This window comes from Chlorocebus sabaeus, chromosome 24 (genome assembly GCF_047675955.1).
Source record: "Chlorocebus sabaeus isolate Y175 chromosome 24, mChlSab1.0.hap1, whole genome shotgun sequence".
Taxonomy (NCBI): domain Eukaryota; kingdom Metazoa; phylum Chordata; class Mammalia; order Primates; family Cercopithecidae; genus Chlorocebus; species Chlorocebus sabaeus.
Window position 1 is genome coordinate 45,711,929 of NC_132927.1, and position 18,932 is coordinate 45,730,860.

Consider the following 18,932-nt stretch of genomic DNA (forward strand, 5'->3'; position numbering starts at 1 on the left):
TCATTTCCTTAGGAAAATCCCTATAATTGAATCACGTGCATACTTTTTTTTAAACTTTTGATTATATTGTTAAATTTATCTCTAAAAGATTTGTACCAGTTTATACTCCCACTAATAATGTATTAAAGAGTACCTACTTCCCCACAGCCTGTATCAAATATTGTAAATCATTGCTAAATATTCAGTTGAGAGAACGTAATTTATTTACTCTTTTTCCTGCTGTTAACATTTAGATTATTTTCAAATTTTCTTTCTCGTAAGACCATCGTGAACATCTTTCTGCCTAATGTTTGTCTATAAGTTGAATCATGATTAAAATAGGAATCCTGGGTGAGGGGGCCTAGGTAAAGGTAAAAAAAAGGTAAAAAAAAAAAAAAGGTAAATAAAAAAAGGTAAAAAAAAAAAAGAGGGCCTAGGTAAATGTCCTGGGTAAAGGACATTTACACATGTCGCTTGTACTTTCCAAAGGTTAAATTGAAATCTTCTGGGTAGATGGGAGATTTGGGGCACCCTGCCATGCCTAGGGGAAGGTAATGGACAGAATGAAACAGAAGAGGCCATGTGCCAAAGGATAAAGCACTAGAAATTTACTGCCAGACTGTTTTCCAAAAGGGTACTAATTTAATAACCATTCCGGTGGCTTAAAAACAATTTAATGCAGTATTCAAAGATATTAAGTAAGGAAGAAAAGCACTATCCACCATTAACCTGCAATAATGTCATTCCTCACAGAGGACCCTTCGACCTCAATAAAACACACATCTCTGTCCCTCCCAGACCTACAGCTAGCGTGCGCATCTGCCTAGCTCACGCACTTGGCAGGAACCACCTGTGGAACTCACTGGGTAGCTCATCTCCTGGGGCTCCTCTGTTCTAGAATCCTTTGTATTTTTATCTCCTGTCCAAAGCTCGAGATCCCCAAGGGAGCAAGTCCCATTTTAGTGACACCTAATCAGAACTACTGAAACTCCTTCAGCTCCTGTGAAGCCTAGGTCTCTGGGGCACAATGAACACACTTTTTCACGTGACAAACATACCTCGAGCAGCTACTGTGTGCCAAGCAAAGTGACAGGTCACAAAGAAGCTCTCAGCTCTTCAGCTGGCTTGTCCAGAGACCTGGTCCTCACTGTTTCGGCATTTGCTCCATGATCTGCAATAAATATGTATTGAACAATGATAGGATGAGTGGGTATTGTTCCGGCTCATTTGATATTTGAGGTGGAAGAAGACTCAGAGATCATCTTGCTGAACCCCCTCCTTTTATACAGTCATTTAGTGACGGCCTCCCATGACCCGAGGTGCTTGACACCCCGAGGAAGTACCATTACCTTCTTTTCGCAGCTGTGGAAACTGCTTCACTCAGAGGTTAACTCGACTGCCGCTGTGGAGTGGCTGTGGTCTAGCTGGAGGAACTTGACTGATATCCCTTTTCAGCTCTCCTTGCCCTGCCTGCCCCCTTCAACTAAGTGACTAAGTTAAGCACTCAACACCAGGCACTTTAGAAAAAGATGGGTTTTTTTGTTTGTTTTTGTGTTTGTTTGTTTGAGAGGGAGTCTCGCTCTGTCGCCCAGGCTGAAGCGCAGTGGCGCGATCTCAGCTCACTGCAAGCTCCGCCTCCCGGGTTCTCGCTATTCTCCTGCCTCAGCCTCCGGAGTAGCTGGGACTACAGGCGCCCGCCACCGCAACCGGCTAATTTTTTGTATTGTTTAGTAGAGACGGAGTTTCACCGTGCTAGCCAGCATGGTCTCCATCTCCTGACCTCGTGATCCGCCCGCCTCGGCCTCCCAAAGTGCTTTTAATGGTCAAGATGGAAAAGGAAATGGCACCAATTGCCCATGTGCCTAAGTGCCTAAGTACCTAAGTACCAGCCTCTTGGGAGTGTTCTGTGGTTGATGTCTGCAGTACAGGTGAGGAAAGGCTTGGTTTCTCGGCCCCCACCCCCAGTCCACCCTGTTTTCAGTTGTTAGGCTTGTGCTTTGGGGAGATATTAGGCAAAGTCAAGTTGGGTTGCCAACCATCACATGAATGATGAATTCACCTGCAAAAGCACCTCCCGCCCTGACACTGCAGTTCAGCCTCCATGTCCTGCTCCCCTCCCTCCTCCACTTTCCTCTCCTTCCTGTCCATCGGGACTAAGCTACTCCGGATGTACCTCGGCCCTCAGATGTTACAGCTGAGGAGGGGCTTACTTTTCATCAATGTATTTATCCCTGAGTTTCACTCTGAGGATGATAATGATAATGATGACAGTAATTAGCTCAATCCTTTATCTTAGGTAGAGAAGAATTAAGGTTCACCTGTTTCTTAAAAATTTTATTATAAAAAATAAATCCTGGCAGGGCGCAGTGGCTCACGCCTGTAATCCCAGCACTTTGGGAGGCCGAGGTGGGCGGATCACGAGGTCAGGAGATGAGACCATCCTGGCTAACACACGGTGAAACCCTGTCTCTACTAAAAGTACAAAAAAATTAGCCAGGCGAGGTGGCGGGCGCCTGTAGTTGCAGCACTTTGGGAGGCCGAGGCGGGCGGATCAGGAGGTCAGGAGATCGAGACCATCCTGGCTAACACGGTGAAAACCCGTCTCTACTAAAAATACAAAAAAATTAGCCGGGCGTGGTGGCGGGCGCCTGTAGTCCCAGCTGCTCGGGAGGCTGAGGCAGGAGAATGGCGTGAGCCCGGGAGGTGGAGCTTGCAGTGAGCCGAGATCGCGCCACTGCACTCCAGCCTGGGCGACAAAGTGAGACTCCGTCTCAAAAACAAACAAACAAAAATCCTTATTTATATTTAAAAAAAAAAAAAAAAACCTGACATATATGAAGGAAACGGTTAAATGCTTCAGTTTTCTTTTTTATTTATTTACTTATTTATTTATTTTTTTTGAGATGGAGTCTTGCTGCGTCGCCCAGGCCGGAGTGCAGTGGTGCCATCTCGGCTCACTACAAGCTCCGCCTCCCGGGTTCACGCCATTCTCCTGCCTCAGCCTCCCGAGTAGCTGGGACTACAGGCGCCCGGCACCACGCCCGGCTAATTTTTTTGTATTTTTAGTAGAGACGGGGTTTCACCATGTTAGCCAGGATGGTCTCGATCTCCTGACCTCCTGATCCGCCTGCCTCGGCCTCCCAAAGTGCTGGAATTACTGGAATGAGCCACCACGCCTGGCCAATTCTTCAGTTTTCTATCTCACCCCCCTGCCATTTTCCAGAGATGACTACTGTTGAGCGGTTTCCTGCGTATTTTTCCAGGTATACCTGTGCATTTACACATGTATATGTTTATAAAGTATATAAAATGAATCATACTGTATATACTTAACTTTTTCCTTCTAACACTCCTTTAGAATTCTAGTATAAGGATAAACTATAGTTTAATCAGTTGTCTACTGATAGACATCTATTTCCACCATTTTTATTAAAAATAATGCAGCAATTAATATATTTGTACATTTCACACATTTACATGAGTTTAATTGTAGGGTTAATGCCTAGAAATATAAGGTGATCATATAATCTATTGCCTAAACCAAGACAAGTGCTCATTCAGAAGGGCTCCACAGACAGCATAGGAATGTACACTGGAATTGTCTCAGGAAATCAAATGTATTTTTGCCTAAAAATGAAACTTCTGCTAAGTCAAAGAGTGAGATTTTTAAATGCTGATGTTGACAAATAGCCTTCCACCATGGTTATACCAATGTATCATTCACCAATGTATAAAAGCTTCTATTTGTTCGAACTGTCAAAATACTGAGCATTAATAATTATTCTTGAACTTTGCCAGATGAATTAGCAAGACATTATGTCTCAGTTTAGTTTTTGACTTTTGTTTTCTGTATTCAACCAGAATCAACCAGATATGTCTTGCTTTAATTTGCATTTTTATTTAGTCATTAATGAAGTTGAACATCTTTTCATTTATTAATGGCCATTTGCATTTTATTTTTATTTTTTTTCCTTTTTTAACATGTACTTATGTTTATTATAAAAGGATGTAACTCAGAAAAGCCAGATGGAAGAAATGCATAAGGCAAGATATGGCGAAAGGGGCACAAAGCTTTCATGACCTCTTGAGATGTGCCACCTACATTTCATTTTTCTTTCTTTTTCCTTTCTTTCTTTTCTTTTTTTTTTTTTTTTTTTTTTGAGACAGGGTCTCACTCTGTCACCCAAGCTGGAGTGCAGTGGTACGATCATAGCTCATTGCAACCTTGAATTCCTGGGCTCCAGTGATCCTCCTGCTTCAACCTCCTGAGTAGCTGGGACTATAGCATGCACCATCATACCTGGATTATTTTTATTATTTTTTTGTGTTTATAGAGATGAGGTCTTGCTATGTTGCCCAGACTGGTCTTGAACTCTTGGCCTCAAGTGATCCTCCTGCCTTGGCCTCCCAAAGTGCTGGGATTATGGGCATGAGACACTACCCAGCCACACATTTTTCTATGAACTTCTTCATATCCTTTAAGCTTACATTCCTTTTTAAGTATTGGTTCATTTCTTATTGATTAATAAGAGCTCTTTGTGTATTAAAGAAGTTAGTTCTTTGTCATATTTTTATTTAATATTTTTTCCCAATGTAATGTTTGTATTTTGATTTTATGACATTTTTGACATATAAAAATGTTAAGTCTTTGCATAGTGCTTTATTTTATGACATACGGGCTTTATGGCCAAGATTGAAAATAAATGAAAAGTGACCAATTTTTTTCTTTATATTTTTAAGTTTCTTTTTCAGTTTAAATATTTGAGCTACCTGAAATTTATTTTGGTTGAAGAAATTAGTCCAGCTTTACTGATTTCCACATTGCCTAGTCACTTTTCCTAATGTCATTCACTGAATGGCAAAGCTCTCCCTCCCCGCTGCCATTTGAAGTACTAATGTATCTTACGCCAATCCTCCACGTGTATTTGGGTCTATTTCTGATCTCTCCTCTATTGATCTGTTTGGCCTTATACTAGTTAGACATGCTATAAGACTGCCGGTACTACTAGTATAGTAGTATTCTACTATATGCTACTATATAGGATATATATCTATATCCTATAGATACAGGATACTATTATATGAATAGCATCTGTAGTCTTATGGTATGTATTAAAACCTGGTAGGTAGTTTTTTTCAGATTTTCTCTAATTGTTCTCTCATGTTTAAACTCTTCCAGCTGAACCTCCCTTCCCCCAACACAGTTGTTATTTTATCCGAGTTGCATTAAATTCATAGATTAAGTCAAGGAGAATGTATGTCTTTACGTCACTGAACCTTTTTCAAGCATGAGCTGTGTCTTCCCTTTAAGGTCTGTTTAACTACAGGGTGGGTGGCCATAAAGGGAAACATGGACAAACATACCTAATCAGTGGTTTATTTCTATCACATTACAATACATGAAACTGTTGTTTTTACTAACAAAATATGGTTCAGTGTACTGTGCAAAATTGCAATAAATGCCCCATTTCTATTGATCCCTGCACATGCATCTAAAATGTGCTATGATTGGAACATTTGTGTCTGTTTTCTAGTGGAATAAAACTGCCCTTGTGGTATCCCAGAAGTAATCAAAAGGGTTTTTTCTGTCTAAAAAAATTTAGGGCTGGATGCGGTGGCTCACACCTGTAACCTCAAGACTTTGGGAGGCTGAGGCAGGAGGATCACTTGAGCCTAGGAAGTTGAGGCTGCGGTGAGCTATGATGGCACCACTGCACTCCAGCCTGGGTGACAGAATGAGACCCTAGCTCAATAAATCAACAAAACTGTAATAAATAGTATTATCCCTCTTTCCAAAATTATGGTACTTTGTGCATTGATAAAATACTGGGCTACAGGGGTAGAGGCAGTCCAGGGGCATGGTCCTATTGAGGGGACAGGTCATACCTGCTCCAGCAGCGGTCCTTTCTTTGTGCTGCTGTAACAGAATATCATAGACGGGGTGGCTTATAAACAACAGAAATTGATTTCTCACAGTTTCGGAGGCTGGAAACCCAAGATCAAGGCACCAGCAGGTTTGGTGTCTGTTGAGGGCTGTTCTCTCTGTTTCCAAGATGGTACCTTGTTGCTGTGTATTCCAGAGGGGACGAATGCTGTGTCCTCACATGGCAGAAGGTGACAGGGCGTAAAGGTGTGAACTCTCTCTGAAGCGTCTTTTATAAAGGCATAATCCATTCATGAGGGCGGAGTCTTTCTGACTTAATCACTTCCCAAAAGGCCTTACTTCTTAATACCACGACAATGGGGATTAAGTTTCAACAGGAATTTTGGAGGGGACGTATTCGAACCACAGCAGAGCCTCAAAGAAAGTCACATGAGAGGCAGGCTGATTTTTTCCCAAGTTCTCCTTCCCCTCTCCCTTTTCCTTATGTTTAATCTGACTCAAAAAATCTGCCTTTGTCATGCTGTGTCCTATTGGTGTACATTATTGTGAGAGTATAGCCTAACCAATTAATTACAAGTCACAAACCACAGGTAATATATTTCTAAATTTGACCCACAGTGCCAATAATGTGCCACATCGACCACTACTCTGTTTTTGGCTCTCTCTTCTGAAAAGTGTTATAAACTGAGACACTCAGCTGGCAATCAAAGCCTTGCTGAGTTCTAATGTGTTGAACTGGATCCTGGCCCCACTGGTCCCGACCTCAGTCAGTGGTGCAGAAGGGTGTCACCATCTTTGCAATAGTCACACTGTAAGTGTTCTATATGTTATATGGCCCATTATTACTTTTCCCCCCCTTAATATGTTGGGGTGGCTCATGCCTATAATCCTAGCACTTTGGGAGGCCAAGCAGGAGGATGACTTGAGGCCAGGAATTTGAGACCCACCTGGGGTAACATAGCAAGATCCTGTTTCTAAAAATAAAAAAAAATAATAATAAAATTATCTATCTATCTATCTATCTATCTATCTATCTATCTATCTATCTATAATATATATAGTCCTGCTACTATGGGAGACTGAGGTAGGAAGATCACTTGAACCTAGGAGTTGGAGGTTGCAATGAGCTAGAATCGTGCCACTGCACTCCGGGCTGGGCAACAGAGCAAGACCCCATCTGTAAAAAAAATTTTTTTTAACTTCAAGTGTGATCAGTCCGTGTTCAATAGATACTGACTGTGAAATAGCTGAAGTACAATGATGGCATGCAGACCTTGACGCTTTACGCTTGTGACTACAGCTGAAGTGGCACCGACCTGAACCCCATGTTGGCCCAGAGGGTGTTTACTGGGGCCTCAGTTGCCTTGAGGTTGTCCTGTCTTAGCAATTCATGCTGCTCATGTCCTTTTCCTCAGCCACAGAGCAGGACCAGGTTGTTTAGGGGACTGGTACCCTGAGCAAGAACGACTGTCTCCCATTAGATGTGACTGCTGCTGAGGGTCATCAGGACCCTGAGAGTGTCGCTGGCGGAGAGGACCCAGGAAATCTGGTGGTGTGCTGATTTGGTCTGAGTACACAAACTCTTGTATTTTTCTGTTTTTCCATGTTCTTTTGAGCCATGGTTGAGAAGCGCATGTCCAGGCCAAGAAGTGATAGCACTGGGCAAGTCCCTATCTGAGCCACGAGCTGATGCCCTGATTCTTGAGCCAAGGAGGGAAGTGACCTCCAGCCTGAGCTTGTCAGGACCCAGCTGTATGCCGGGCACCAGAGGCCGGCCTGCTTTGGAGCTCAGGACTCAGTATTGGCAAGGGGGGATGCCAAGGACATCTGAGCCACGCGCTGGTCTGAAGACACACAGAGAAGGCTTTGTGCTTAGGCTCTGTGGCCAGACAGCCTCAATTTTGGTCCCGGCTAAGCCACTCAGCAGCTATTTGACCTTGGGCATACTATTGTACCTCTTTAGGCCTCAGTTTCCACCTCTGTAAAATAAGGAAAAGAGGAGCATTTGGAGATAGAAATAAGCCCTTGGCATAGCACCCACTGCACAGTAGAGCCTCAACGAGCCGTCAGCATCAGCTGATTCCTGTTGAAGACACCCAGTCTTCCCTCACACCCTGGGCTACAGCAGCTGTGGCTGGAAGGATCAGGCAAGGCTTTTGTACCTCTCACAGACCCAGGGATGCTCGACTTCCACTGGCGAAACTGATAAGCAGGTGCGAGCTGAGCATCACATATCTCTGGCATGGACCAGCCTCACACTCCCTCCATCCCCAGATGGCCTCTGGGCTGGGCAGAGTGTGGGAAATGGAGACATGGGAAGCCTGGTGGACCTGGAGGGGACCCTGGGGTCTGAGCAGAGACTGCCTGGAATGGCGGGCCTGCTGCCTTGGCCCAGCCTTAGGTAGAGGACGCTGGTTGGCTCAGATCCCTAGGGGAATAAGCAATGGGCCTCCCTCCACTTTCTTGGTGAGATCACTGGAACCACAAGCACTCATAAGGTCACAGGAACTCTTTCTCAGTGAAACCACTAGTGTTGGAAAGCTTTGCAGTCCTCAGTACCGCTGGAGGAGTCGTATTAGAATGTGTTGGGAAATCTAACTGGAGGCCTTACGTGGGTTTCCCCAGGTAGCTCCCATCTCGTGTTCTGGATATGTAACTAAACTAGGGCCTCCCAGGCCTGTGGGACAGAAGTGTTGCAAGGTAGTGGATTTCCATAGTAACCATAGTGGCTCTAGCTGAGTTTCAGTTGGCTCTGCTGATGGTGAAGTTTCTGGTCAATACAAACAGAGGCCAAAAACCAGACTCACAGTTAGCCTTCCTGGGAACGGGGTCAGAGGAGACAGCCTTTAAGGTCCCTTGTAGTTCCAAGATCCTATGATTTCACCAGCCCATGATTAGCCCCTCACCATCATGAGTTTGTATAAAGCAGCAGCTCTCAACTTGGTATCACACTGGAACTGCCTGGAGGGCTTTAGAAACATCTGCTGCTTTCGTCCCACCTCCAGAGATTCTGGTTTAGCTGGTCTTGGGTATGACCTGGACATCAGGCTTTTTGCCATCTTCCCACGTGATTCTAATGCGTGGCCAAGGTTGAGAACTACTGATCAAAAGGCAGATAACATAATATTATAATAATAGTTAATAATAATTCATTAGTTAATAATAATTAATCATAATTCATGTACCAGGCACTGTGCAAAGCACATTATATACATTGCATTCTTGATAATTTCCATTCTCCAGATGAAGAAGAAACATGTTCAGAAAGGGTAAGTGACTTTCCAAGGCCAGAGAGTGGTAAGAACTGCCATGCTACTCCAGGGCCATGAGAGTTCAAAGCCCTGGCCAGTCACTACAGTAATTGCCACTTTTGAGGCAATGTGCAGCCGAAGATGGGGACATGTCTGGAGCAGACTCCTGAGGGACCCCTGATACCCCACTCAGCCCGCAGCACCTTGCCTGGTTGGATGAGACCACTGGCAGCCCAGTGGGGTTGGCTACTTCCTGAGGCAGGCTCAGGGAGGCCCTGTGGAACCCTCCTTTTCATTTGGAAGAGCTGGAACCTGAGACCTTGAGCTCAGAGTTGTCGAATTGTGTATTTAGCTTCCCAGCTCTCATAATGAATGACAGTCTTTCAACTTGGTACAGAGAATCAGGTAAGATTTTACTCCCAGGGGAGAGGGGAGTAGTTGGAAATCACATTGTATTCACCAGGTGTTTTTGGTTTATAGTAGACTCAGGAAAAAAGTCAGGGGCCATCCATAAAATAGGGCCAGATCCTTTTCACTTGCAGTTTCATTGAAATGTAGTGAAAGGCAAACCCAGCAGGCACCTGTTTTACTGGCAGTAAAAGAACACTGGGCAACAATTATTTAAAATGAGTCAGAGCTGTTTAAATCTAAAACTTAGGGTTATGTATATGTTTTAAAAGAAAGTTTACAAGGCTTGGAGATTTGGACTGAACTGTTTTTGATGAAAATGACATGGAAAATATTTTCCTTTCTTATTTTAAACCTTCTTCTTTGCTATTTGTTTCCTAAATTTAGCAGGAAGCAATAAGCAAAAAAATAAGCTGGGGAAAAAAAAAAACTGAAACAAGTCAGGGAAGTTTCAAGGTCTAATTGAAATGATAGACTGAAAATAAAGCTGTCCAAGTTGAGATAGTAATTCTTCCCATTTTATAGAAAAATGTCATTATTTCAACTTAAACCATTTCAGATGTGATTGACCTACTGGACACGGAAGTGCTGGATTTGGCACTCCCTAAAAGTACAAAGACTGGGGAGGGAGGCAACTGTCTAAACATCAGCCAAGAACTCTCAGCGGGAGGCTGGAAGGATGTGGGAGGCTCATCAGCCTGTCACTCACCATCTCCCCAACCTTCCTTCCTCACCATGGCAACACCAGGGCTTCTGGAGCCATGGTCCAGATGGAACCCCCAGTCTCAAAGCCTGAACACAGCCCTGCCTGCTGGGGAAGGCTGGGAATGCCCTACCCAACTCTGGACTTAAGCCACTGGCCAAATGCCAAAGACGGGCCAATATTTTGGAATGGAACGTTGCCACCAATGACTGTGATTGTTGTCAGTGACTCACTTGTTGAGATTTGGGTTTGATTTTGCTTTTTACTTGTGGAGAATGATTTTTATTTATTGAAATAACTGAAGGACTGATATCTCTGAACTTTTGGTCACTAGAGAAGAACATCCAACTCAAATTAGTTTAAAAAAAAAATGTAGGTAGGTAGGTAGATAGATACTTTACATCTCCTGGTTCTGATTGTTTCTTCTTGGTTAATTTTTCAGACAAGGTTTCTCCATGTGATGGACAAGAAGATTCTCATTTTGCACGCTTGGCAGTGCTGGCAAAAAAAAAGTTCATTGTATAGAAAAGTCTCAGGGAAGATTCTGATTGACCCAGATCAAATCAAATGACCACTCCTGAACCAATCACTGTGTCTAGAGGTGCAGCAATAAGATTGGCCTAGCCAGGGTCTTGTGCTCACCCTTGTGGTGGTGCTTGGGGTGTTGGTGGGGCAGGGGACAGCGAATGACAGTCCTTCCAGGAGCCTATGAATGAGGAAGAAGATCTCTAAGACGGGCAAAAACTACCCTATGTCAGCTTGGCCCACCTCAGTTTCAAGTGTTGTGTTTGGCCAAGGGTGCAGGTGGGGAAAGGAGGAAGGAGAGGCTTGAGATCACAAATGTATTCAGTAGCTATTGTTTTTGAGTGCCTACAATCACCAAGGTTCTGCTCTAAGCTTTGGGATTCAGCATTGGACAAAACAGAAAACCCCTGCCCTGGTGAGGCTTATAATCTTATCAGGAGAAGTAGCCAAAAACCTAAAATAAATCAGTCAAGCACATATAGACTGTGAGATTGCGATGAGTGCCATAGGAGAAGTAAAACAGTGCGAGAGGGCAGGGAATGTGAGGGTTGGGTTGGGATCACAGAGTTACATATGGTGGTGGGGGAAGGCTCACAGAGGAGGCGAGGTTTGAGCAGGGCTCTGCAGGAGGTGAAGGAGAAAACCACACGGAAGAGCCTTTCACAGAAAGAAAGTGTGGCTGGAGCAGAGCACATAAGGGGCAATAGTGAAAGCAAGCTCGGCAAGGTGACACCTGCCCAGAGAGTGCCTCAGGCCATTGTGAGCTTGGGGGCTCGTGGTCTGTGAGACAGCAGGTGGGGGTGGGGGTCAGGGGGGCACTGAAGGTCACGTGATGTATCACAGGGTCCCATTTGTTTGCTGTTGTTTTCTCTTCAGTTGATTATAGGTCCTTTGAGAGCAGGGACAATATTTAGGTATTCATTCATTTACTCATCTATTCCTTGATGCAGCAAACACCTACTGAGTACCTACTATGTGCCATGTGCGGGGAGCCCCGTGAGGAAGAGCTCACCATCTAGTGGAAAAGAAAGAGAAGTAAAGCACAGATGTCAGTGTCATGTGACATGTGCCCCTGCCTGACATAAGAATTCCACCAACAACCCAAAATACTCTCACCACCCCCACCAGAGAGGGCAGCCAAGCCAGTCCCATCCAGTGGCTCCAAGCCCAGGATCTCCAGTCTCTTGAACTGGTCCAGATATAACTCCTCATGGTCCTGCAGCCAAGTGCCAAATGATGCATTTACTCCCTCGCCAATATGCGCTTAGTGAGCAATGTGGACAGAATGCAGGCTAGCAGCAGCACAGTTCCCCTTTAGAAGAGGGGAAGAGGAAAACAGCATCCACTGGTCACACGACATCTGCAGACTCCTGCTCCAGTGGGAGTTGGGGTGGGGGGAGGTTCTGTGGTCAGTTCCCCAGCTGCCCCCGCTCTGAGCTTGGGGTTGGAGGTTTCTTCTTCCTGATCCGACATGGCCAAGCCTGGCATGGGATGGGGCATGAAAGGGACCAGATGCTTGGATTCCTGTTCTAGGGGTCATGTTGCCTTTTGTTTATTTCCACATTCGCAGCCTTTTACCCAGTGTATGTACACAGTAGGTTTTCAATCAGTGTTTGCTGAGTTAATACCAGTGGTGTTAAGTACACTGCCTATGAATACACAGGGCAGACGTTGAATCAGGCTATGGAGCGTGGGAGGGCATCAAGGATGACTTGGTGAATTCATGACTTGGGTGGAACTGCCCATCTCTGCAACAGGGAATGCAGGAGAAGCAGCAACTTTGGGATAAGTGGGGAATTTGTTTTGAGATGCCAAGTTAGGGACACCCATGGGACATTCAAAGACCTGAAGTCTCAAGATCAAAGAATGGGACTAAAGGCAAAAGGAGGAGTTCAAGAGCTGGGAGGAAGTGATTATGGTCTGGGCATGGGAACTGGGGTTACATATTAGAAGTAGAACAGCTCTGGGTGGTGACCCGGTTGAGGCCGGAGAGAGCTGAGGAGAGAGGAAATGAAAGCCCTTCAGAGGTCATGGAATTGCCAGGAGCCACAACCTACCCTTCCTCAGGATCCCCTCCACTTCACTGGCTCAGGGCCACTGACATTTCAGCTCCAACCCCAAGGGACAGCAGGGTCATCCTGAAAGGAGAGCTAAGGCCTCTGGGAGCTAAGGCCATGATACCTGTCTCACAAGCTGTCTCACAGGTGAAGAGTCAAACCCCAAACCCTGATGCCACCCGGAGCGGAGTTGGACCACCCAGAGAGTACGGCTCGTGGAAGGGAACAGCAGACTTTTCCAATAGCATCTCGAGGATGTGTAACTCAATTTCAAGGGTTTGGGAGGAACTTCTCTAGAGAAGCCTGGGCCTGAGCAGACATTCTTCCACAGCCGTCTCCATGGCCCTGAGGAAGCCTTGAATGAGGTGGGGAAGGCAGCAGGCTGGGGCAGGGGGAACCATCTCAGAAACCTTACTTCTGCTTCCTGGCACATAGGAAGTGCTCGGTGGAGCTTTGTTGAATGAATGCATTAATGAATGGATGAGTGAATGCAAGCGTTCATAAACAAATGAATGCATGTTTAGGTGATTCAGAAGGGTGCCCCAGTGCCTGGTAGATGAGTGACTGTCAGTGTTCACTGGGCAATGAATGAGTGTAGGATGAGGACTCAGAGCTTTCCTGAGCCCACAGAGCGGCCGTAAGTCCTAAATAAACAAACATGGCTATTTCCCACCGCTGACCTGGAGGATAATGAAGTGCACACTCTCCCTTTGGGAGCCTCAGCAAATCATCCCTCTGCAGTTTTTCTTTAATTATAGCTCCTTCGCCATCAACTGGAGGCTCCGTTCCATTTCTCTGACCCAGAGCGAAGAGGGCCTCCATTGCTCTCCCAGGTGGGAAGGACACAAAGAATCACTCTCCCTTTCACTCTCACTTTCAGAGTTGGATGGCTTGGATCCTTCTGGCGATCCTCAAGCCAAAACAATCCTTTTCTCCCTCTCTCCCTCCTTCCTTCCTTCCATCCTTCTGTCTTTCCTGAAATGGATTTTGAGTTCACCGGGGGCTCTGCCACATCTGTTCAGTCTCTGGCATGGCACCACCTCAACATTCCAGCACAGCCGCCACAGCCGTGTTACCATCATGAGCATCTTTGTCTAGCATGGGGTGGGCCCAGCGGACACGAGGACATCTCCCTCACTGTTCTGCCCTCAGGGAGCCTCCAACTGGCTCCTAGGACAGGAGGCAACCTGAGAAGGTAGCATCGCTACAGAGTGGCAGCAGTTCCAGAGATCAGAGCTCCCTGGACCCTGGGCATGCCTGTCCAGTGAGTTTGGGGGCTAGGCTCTCAGGGGAACGTAGAGACCCTGAGCTGCTGGTGATAGTCCCAGTGTCATACCACACAGCGGTCCACTCCCCACAGGTCCAGCTGCCTTGCTGGGAGCATCCCTCTAGGACTAGCCTGTGATAGCATCCTCAGGCAAGAGTTTTGTGAGTGGGCAATTCTCACCCTCCTTTCTGCTTCCTCTGGGGCTACAGCTTCAGCCCAGGGCTGATGGTTGGGTGGAAAGTTGGAGTTGAGATGTACCCACAGTTGGTGATATTTCATGGCACTCTGGAGAATATCTAGCCAGCAGTTTGGTTCAAGTAATGAGATGTCAGGTGTGTGCATCCATCCGTGCATTTCAGATGTGTCCTTCCCCAGTGTCTGTTGATGGGGTCTCTGGGAGCACAGGGTAGGGTGTGGCCGTGAAGGAAGGGGACGGGTGATGGCATCTACCATCCATCACTGCCCAGTATTTAGTGCCTGGGGACCAGTGGATCTTACAGGGGGCCATTTCAGGAGCAAGCAAAAGTCCCAGAGAAGATGCACCACTGTCTGAGCACTTGAGTTCTGGTAGCTCTGGCTTCAGCCTGCAGGGGTTTGCTGTCCTTACAGGTAGTTCTTTCTGTAGCAGCTTGTCTAAGCCCTGGTGTTTTACTGATTGGTGCCTCATATAATGCCTAGCCCAAGGCTAGGCCCAGGTTTCTCCCTAGGAGACTGTCAATCTGCAGGTGCTTAGAAGTGTCCATTCTGGTTTGTAGTCCCCTCAGGACACCTTGACTTAGAGGTCTAGTGCACTCCAGGACTCACCCTCCCCGTATCCTACCAAGAGCATTGGTTAAGAGCATGGGCTTTGGAGTCAGAATAACCAGTTTAAATCCAGACCTTGTGACTTACTAGCTCTGACCCTGGATGCTTTTTAAGAAGCCTCTTGATGACTGGGTGCAGTGGTGCATGCCTGTAATCCCAGCACTTTGGGAGGCCGAGGCGGGCGGATCACTTGAGGTCAGGAGTTCAAGGCCGACCTAGCCAACACCACGAAACTCCATCTCTACCAAAATTATGAAAATTAGCTAGGCGTGGTGGTGTACACATGTAATCTCAGCTACTCAGGAGCTGAGACAGAAGAATCGCTTGAACCTGGGAGGCGGAGGTTGCAGTGAGCCAAGATCTGCACTCCAGCCTGGGTGACAGAATGAGACCCTGTGTCAACAAAAAAAAAAAAGAAAGAAAAGAAAAAAAGCCTCTTGAGCCTCAGTTTTCTCACCTGTACAATGGGGGAGATAACGGTCTCCTCCTCATAGAGTTGGCACAAATGAGGCCACGCGGCTGGCTCCCGCCTGGTGTGTGCTGAGTGCTCGCCATGCAGTGGGGTCCTCCTGCCTGTGGTCCTCTCTGACGCTGACCTTCATCTCAGGTGACAGGAACTCCCTCGAAAGGCTTTGATGAGAAGGCCTACCTGTCGGCCAAGCAGCTGAAGGCCGGAGAGGACCCCTACAGGCAGCACGCTTTCAACCAGCTGGAGAGTGACAAGTTGAGCCCGGACCGGCCCATCCGGGACACCCGCCATTACAGGTACGGCCTCCATCGTGTCGGTGGAGGAAGAAAGTCTGAGAAAAGGCCAACATTGTTTAGTTTGTCTTATTTTACATGTATCTAAGGAATCAGGATGATTTCCTCAGACTGTGTCCAGTGATTTAGACATTCAAAAACACTCACCCTCTGTTGTTTTTTTATCTGACCTACTGAGGCCCTGCCAAGACCAAGGAAACTGCTCAGCTGGGGCCAAGGAGGCCCTGAGGCACTTCAGTCTGGCGTCCCAGCAAAAGTGACCTGGGAGGGGACCAAAGGAGGTCCGTGGGGGTGGGTGAGCCAGGCGCTCTTGGGGCCTTACCGGTGGTGCCTAAAGTGGAGAGAGTCACAGCCCTGCCCATTGCAAACAGTGGGGTGCTGTGCCCCACCCCATTGACCTACCTTTCCTCCTGCACCACAGCCCCACCTCCTCAGCAACTCCCAGAAATGCTTCCCAGTCTTGTTCTTAGTTCTCCCTGTGTAGTGAGGTGGGAGAGGCCTTAGACCAGGACCAAGGAAGCCTCCACTCTCATCCCAGCTCAGTGTGAGTGACCGGCCTTAAGCAAGGCATTAGCCCCTCTCCAGGTTTAGACCTTTGTGTGTTCTGTCTAGAATATGAAAGTCACCATCTGCAGTCTTTCCTCTTCCTGCTGTCATCTGCAGGAACAGTCTGAGCTCCTGATGCTGAAGCACCACCCTCCCCTCCCCGTGACCTGGCCTTACCCACCTTTCCCCCAGCACTTGATGGTCCAGCAGTCCCGGACTCCTCCCTCCTTCCTTCCTTGCTTTCACATGTGCTGTTTCCTCTGCCCAAACGCACGTCCTCCGCCCCACCTACCCTTTGAGCTACTTGGCTCTCTTCAAGGACACTTGGCTCACTGTCCTCCCTTCCATGGAAGGCTCCTTCCCAACCCTGGCTAGGTTGGGCCCCTCTTCTGCGCTCTATGCAGACATCTCACAGAATGACCAGGGCACTGTTGGAGCTGACCCACCGCTGTGCCTGCAGCTATGTGCTCAGAGCTAGGCAGGGCCTCCATCTGGTCCTGGTTTGAAGGTAGGAACAATGACTTGGATCAAGGTTGCTTTTAATTCTGAAGCAGCTACTCCACAGCACAAAGGGTATAGGTGAGGTGAGGGTACGAGAGGGCCTGGTTCTAGCACCTTCCTTGTCACTCACAGACACATGCCTGAAGTCCAGGGTGCTTGGTAGCCCATGCAAGGTGAGATGAACACAGGGCTGGAGGAGGCCCAGACCTCAGCCTTGCTGTCCTGTAACACCAGCACTGTCAGCCTCCAGAAACCACTCATGCAGCCAAGTAAGGCAGTACTCCTGGTATGCGGCAAGGCCAACACCAGGTCTGCTGGCCGTTTCTGGGCCTCAGAAGTTCTTTCTCGCCTAGTCGTGGGCAGTGTCCCCTCCTGTCTGCCTGTGCCACAGAAGAGGTTACATCCAGGTCGCTCCACTTGGAGGCCTTTCGTGGGCAGCCCTAGCCATGGCCGACCTAGTTGCAGGGTCTGGAGGATCTGCTGGCCCCGATCTGTAAATTGAGGGCCTGTCCTGGGTAATCTCTGTTCACCCTCCAGCTTACCTGACTGTGAACCTTCTCAGGTGCTCACTGAGAAACTTAAAGGGGGAATTGCCCTGGGGGCTACGTAGATTTTTAAATGAGACGCGTTAAATCCAAGGTAGTGGTGGGTGGATGAGGTCCATATGCTGCTGCCGGGCCCTCTCAGAAAGCTGAGGTGGGCCGGGCACGGTGGCTCACGCCTGTAATCCCAGCAATTTGGGAGGCCGAGGCGGGTGGATCATTTGAGGTCAGGAGTTCAAGACCAGCCTGGCCATCATAGTGAAACCCCATCTCTACTAAAAATACAAAAATTAGCCGGGCGTGGTTGTGGGCACCTGTAATCTCAGCTACTCAGGACGCTGAGGCAGGAGAATCTCTCGAACCCAGGAGGCAGAGGTTGCAGTGAGCCAAGATCACAGTACCGCACTCTAGCCTGGGTGCCACAGTAAGATTCCGTCTCAAAAAAGAAAAAAAAGAAAAAAAGAAAGCTGAGGTGGCTCACAGTGTGTGTGTGTGTGTGTGTGTGCATGTGTGTGCACATGTGTAGGGAAGCAAAGGACGTGCTGGCTTTGGTGGGCAGGCCTCCCACCATGATGGGGCCAGTTCACTGGTAGGAGCTGCTCTTCCTTGCAGCCCTGCAGGCTGTAGTGTCCGCTGGACTCCAAATTGTCAGGTTCATTTCTGGTCCAGTCCTCAATCTAGAGAGCCCCCTCCAGGGAAGCAAAGGGACATAAACCACATACGACAGCCCGAGGAGGATCACAGAGAAAACCCCACCAGCTCCAAACTCAAAACTCAGGGCTGGGACAAACCCCTTTAGAGACTCCTGGCTCCTGGGAGCCAGATAAACCCCCATCCTCAGGGACATCAATACATCAATCCCAGAGGCATACATGGTGGAAAGGGTTGGAGGGGGCCAGTGGGGAGGGGAGGTCAAGTTCACCCTTCAGATGGGGTGTGGGTGGGTTTGCCCCCTCCAGGGAGACGTCGCTGTCCCGATTCCCTCCTTCCTGGGCACCGGATGGTTGGGGGATCAGGACAGAGGACTGGGGCCCTGGAGGTTAGCACTGGGAGGGTACACACTTAGGAGGTATCTGCTGCTCCCAGCACACCCCAGCTCAGCCAGCCAAGCTCACTCCCACCCCCACAATTCGTAGGCCCTTGAGCAGCATGGTTTCTCAAGGCGCAGAAGGCAAATTTCCCTCAGCCACCACTACCCCACACCCCCTCTCTAGGAGAATTATTGCACAGCCTCTCAAGATTTCCCCCAGGAGGGTCCCAGGCTAGTGGGACTCCCGCCTGTCTGACCCGGTCTGCTCTGCAGGGCAGGAAACGGGCCTGGGAATTCGGGCTGTAAGCTGCTGTCAGTAGAATGAATGCCATAATGAAAAAATGGTCACTGCTGGAATAGTCAGAGAGCAATTGTAATAAAGAAGATTGCTATGAAAACCAGCAATGGAGGCCGCCTTCCAGCGCCCCAGGAGCGCAAATAAATGCATGCACAGAAACAACAGGGATGAAGTCTGGCAGGAATGAATTGTTTTCACTCCCTTTCTAGAGGAGAGGGAGCCAGTAGGCCAGAAAATGTGGTGTATATGGATGGCTGGGGAGGGAGGGGGTGGCGGGATAGGCCTTTGGTGTCTTATCAGAGGCTTGTTTCTTCCAGGGGACCCAGGACCCCCGGAAGAGCGAGACTGCTCCCCAGTCCATTGTCTGCAGCAGGG

The 18,932-nt window shown here is 47.7% G+C and overlaps 1 protein-coding gene across 2 annotated transcripts in view; it reads left to right on the forward strand.

Annotated features, from left to right (window-relative positions):
- GALNT16 (polypeptide N-acetylgalactosaminyltransferase 16) overlaps positions 1-18,932 on the forward strand; it is a 98,065-nt gene that overhangs the window by 45,710 nt on the left and 33,423 nt on the right. For both annotated transcript variants that reach the window (XM_007987109.3, XM_073011110.1), the window contains exon 2: positions 15,486-15,643. In XM_007987109.3, the coding sequence (XP_007985300.1) occupies positions 15,486-15,643 (158 nt within the window). The remainder of the gene's footprint in view (positions 1-15,485; positions 15,644-18,932) is intronic.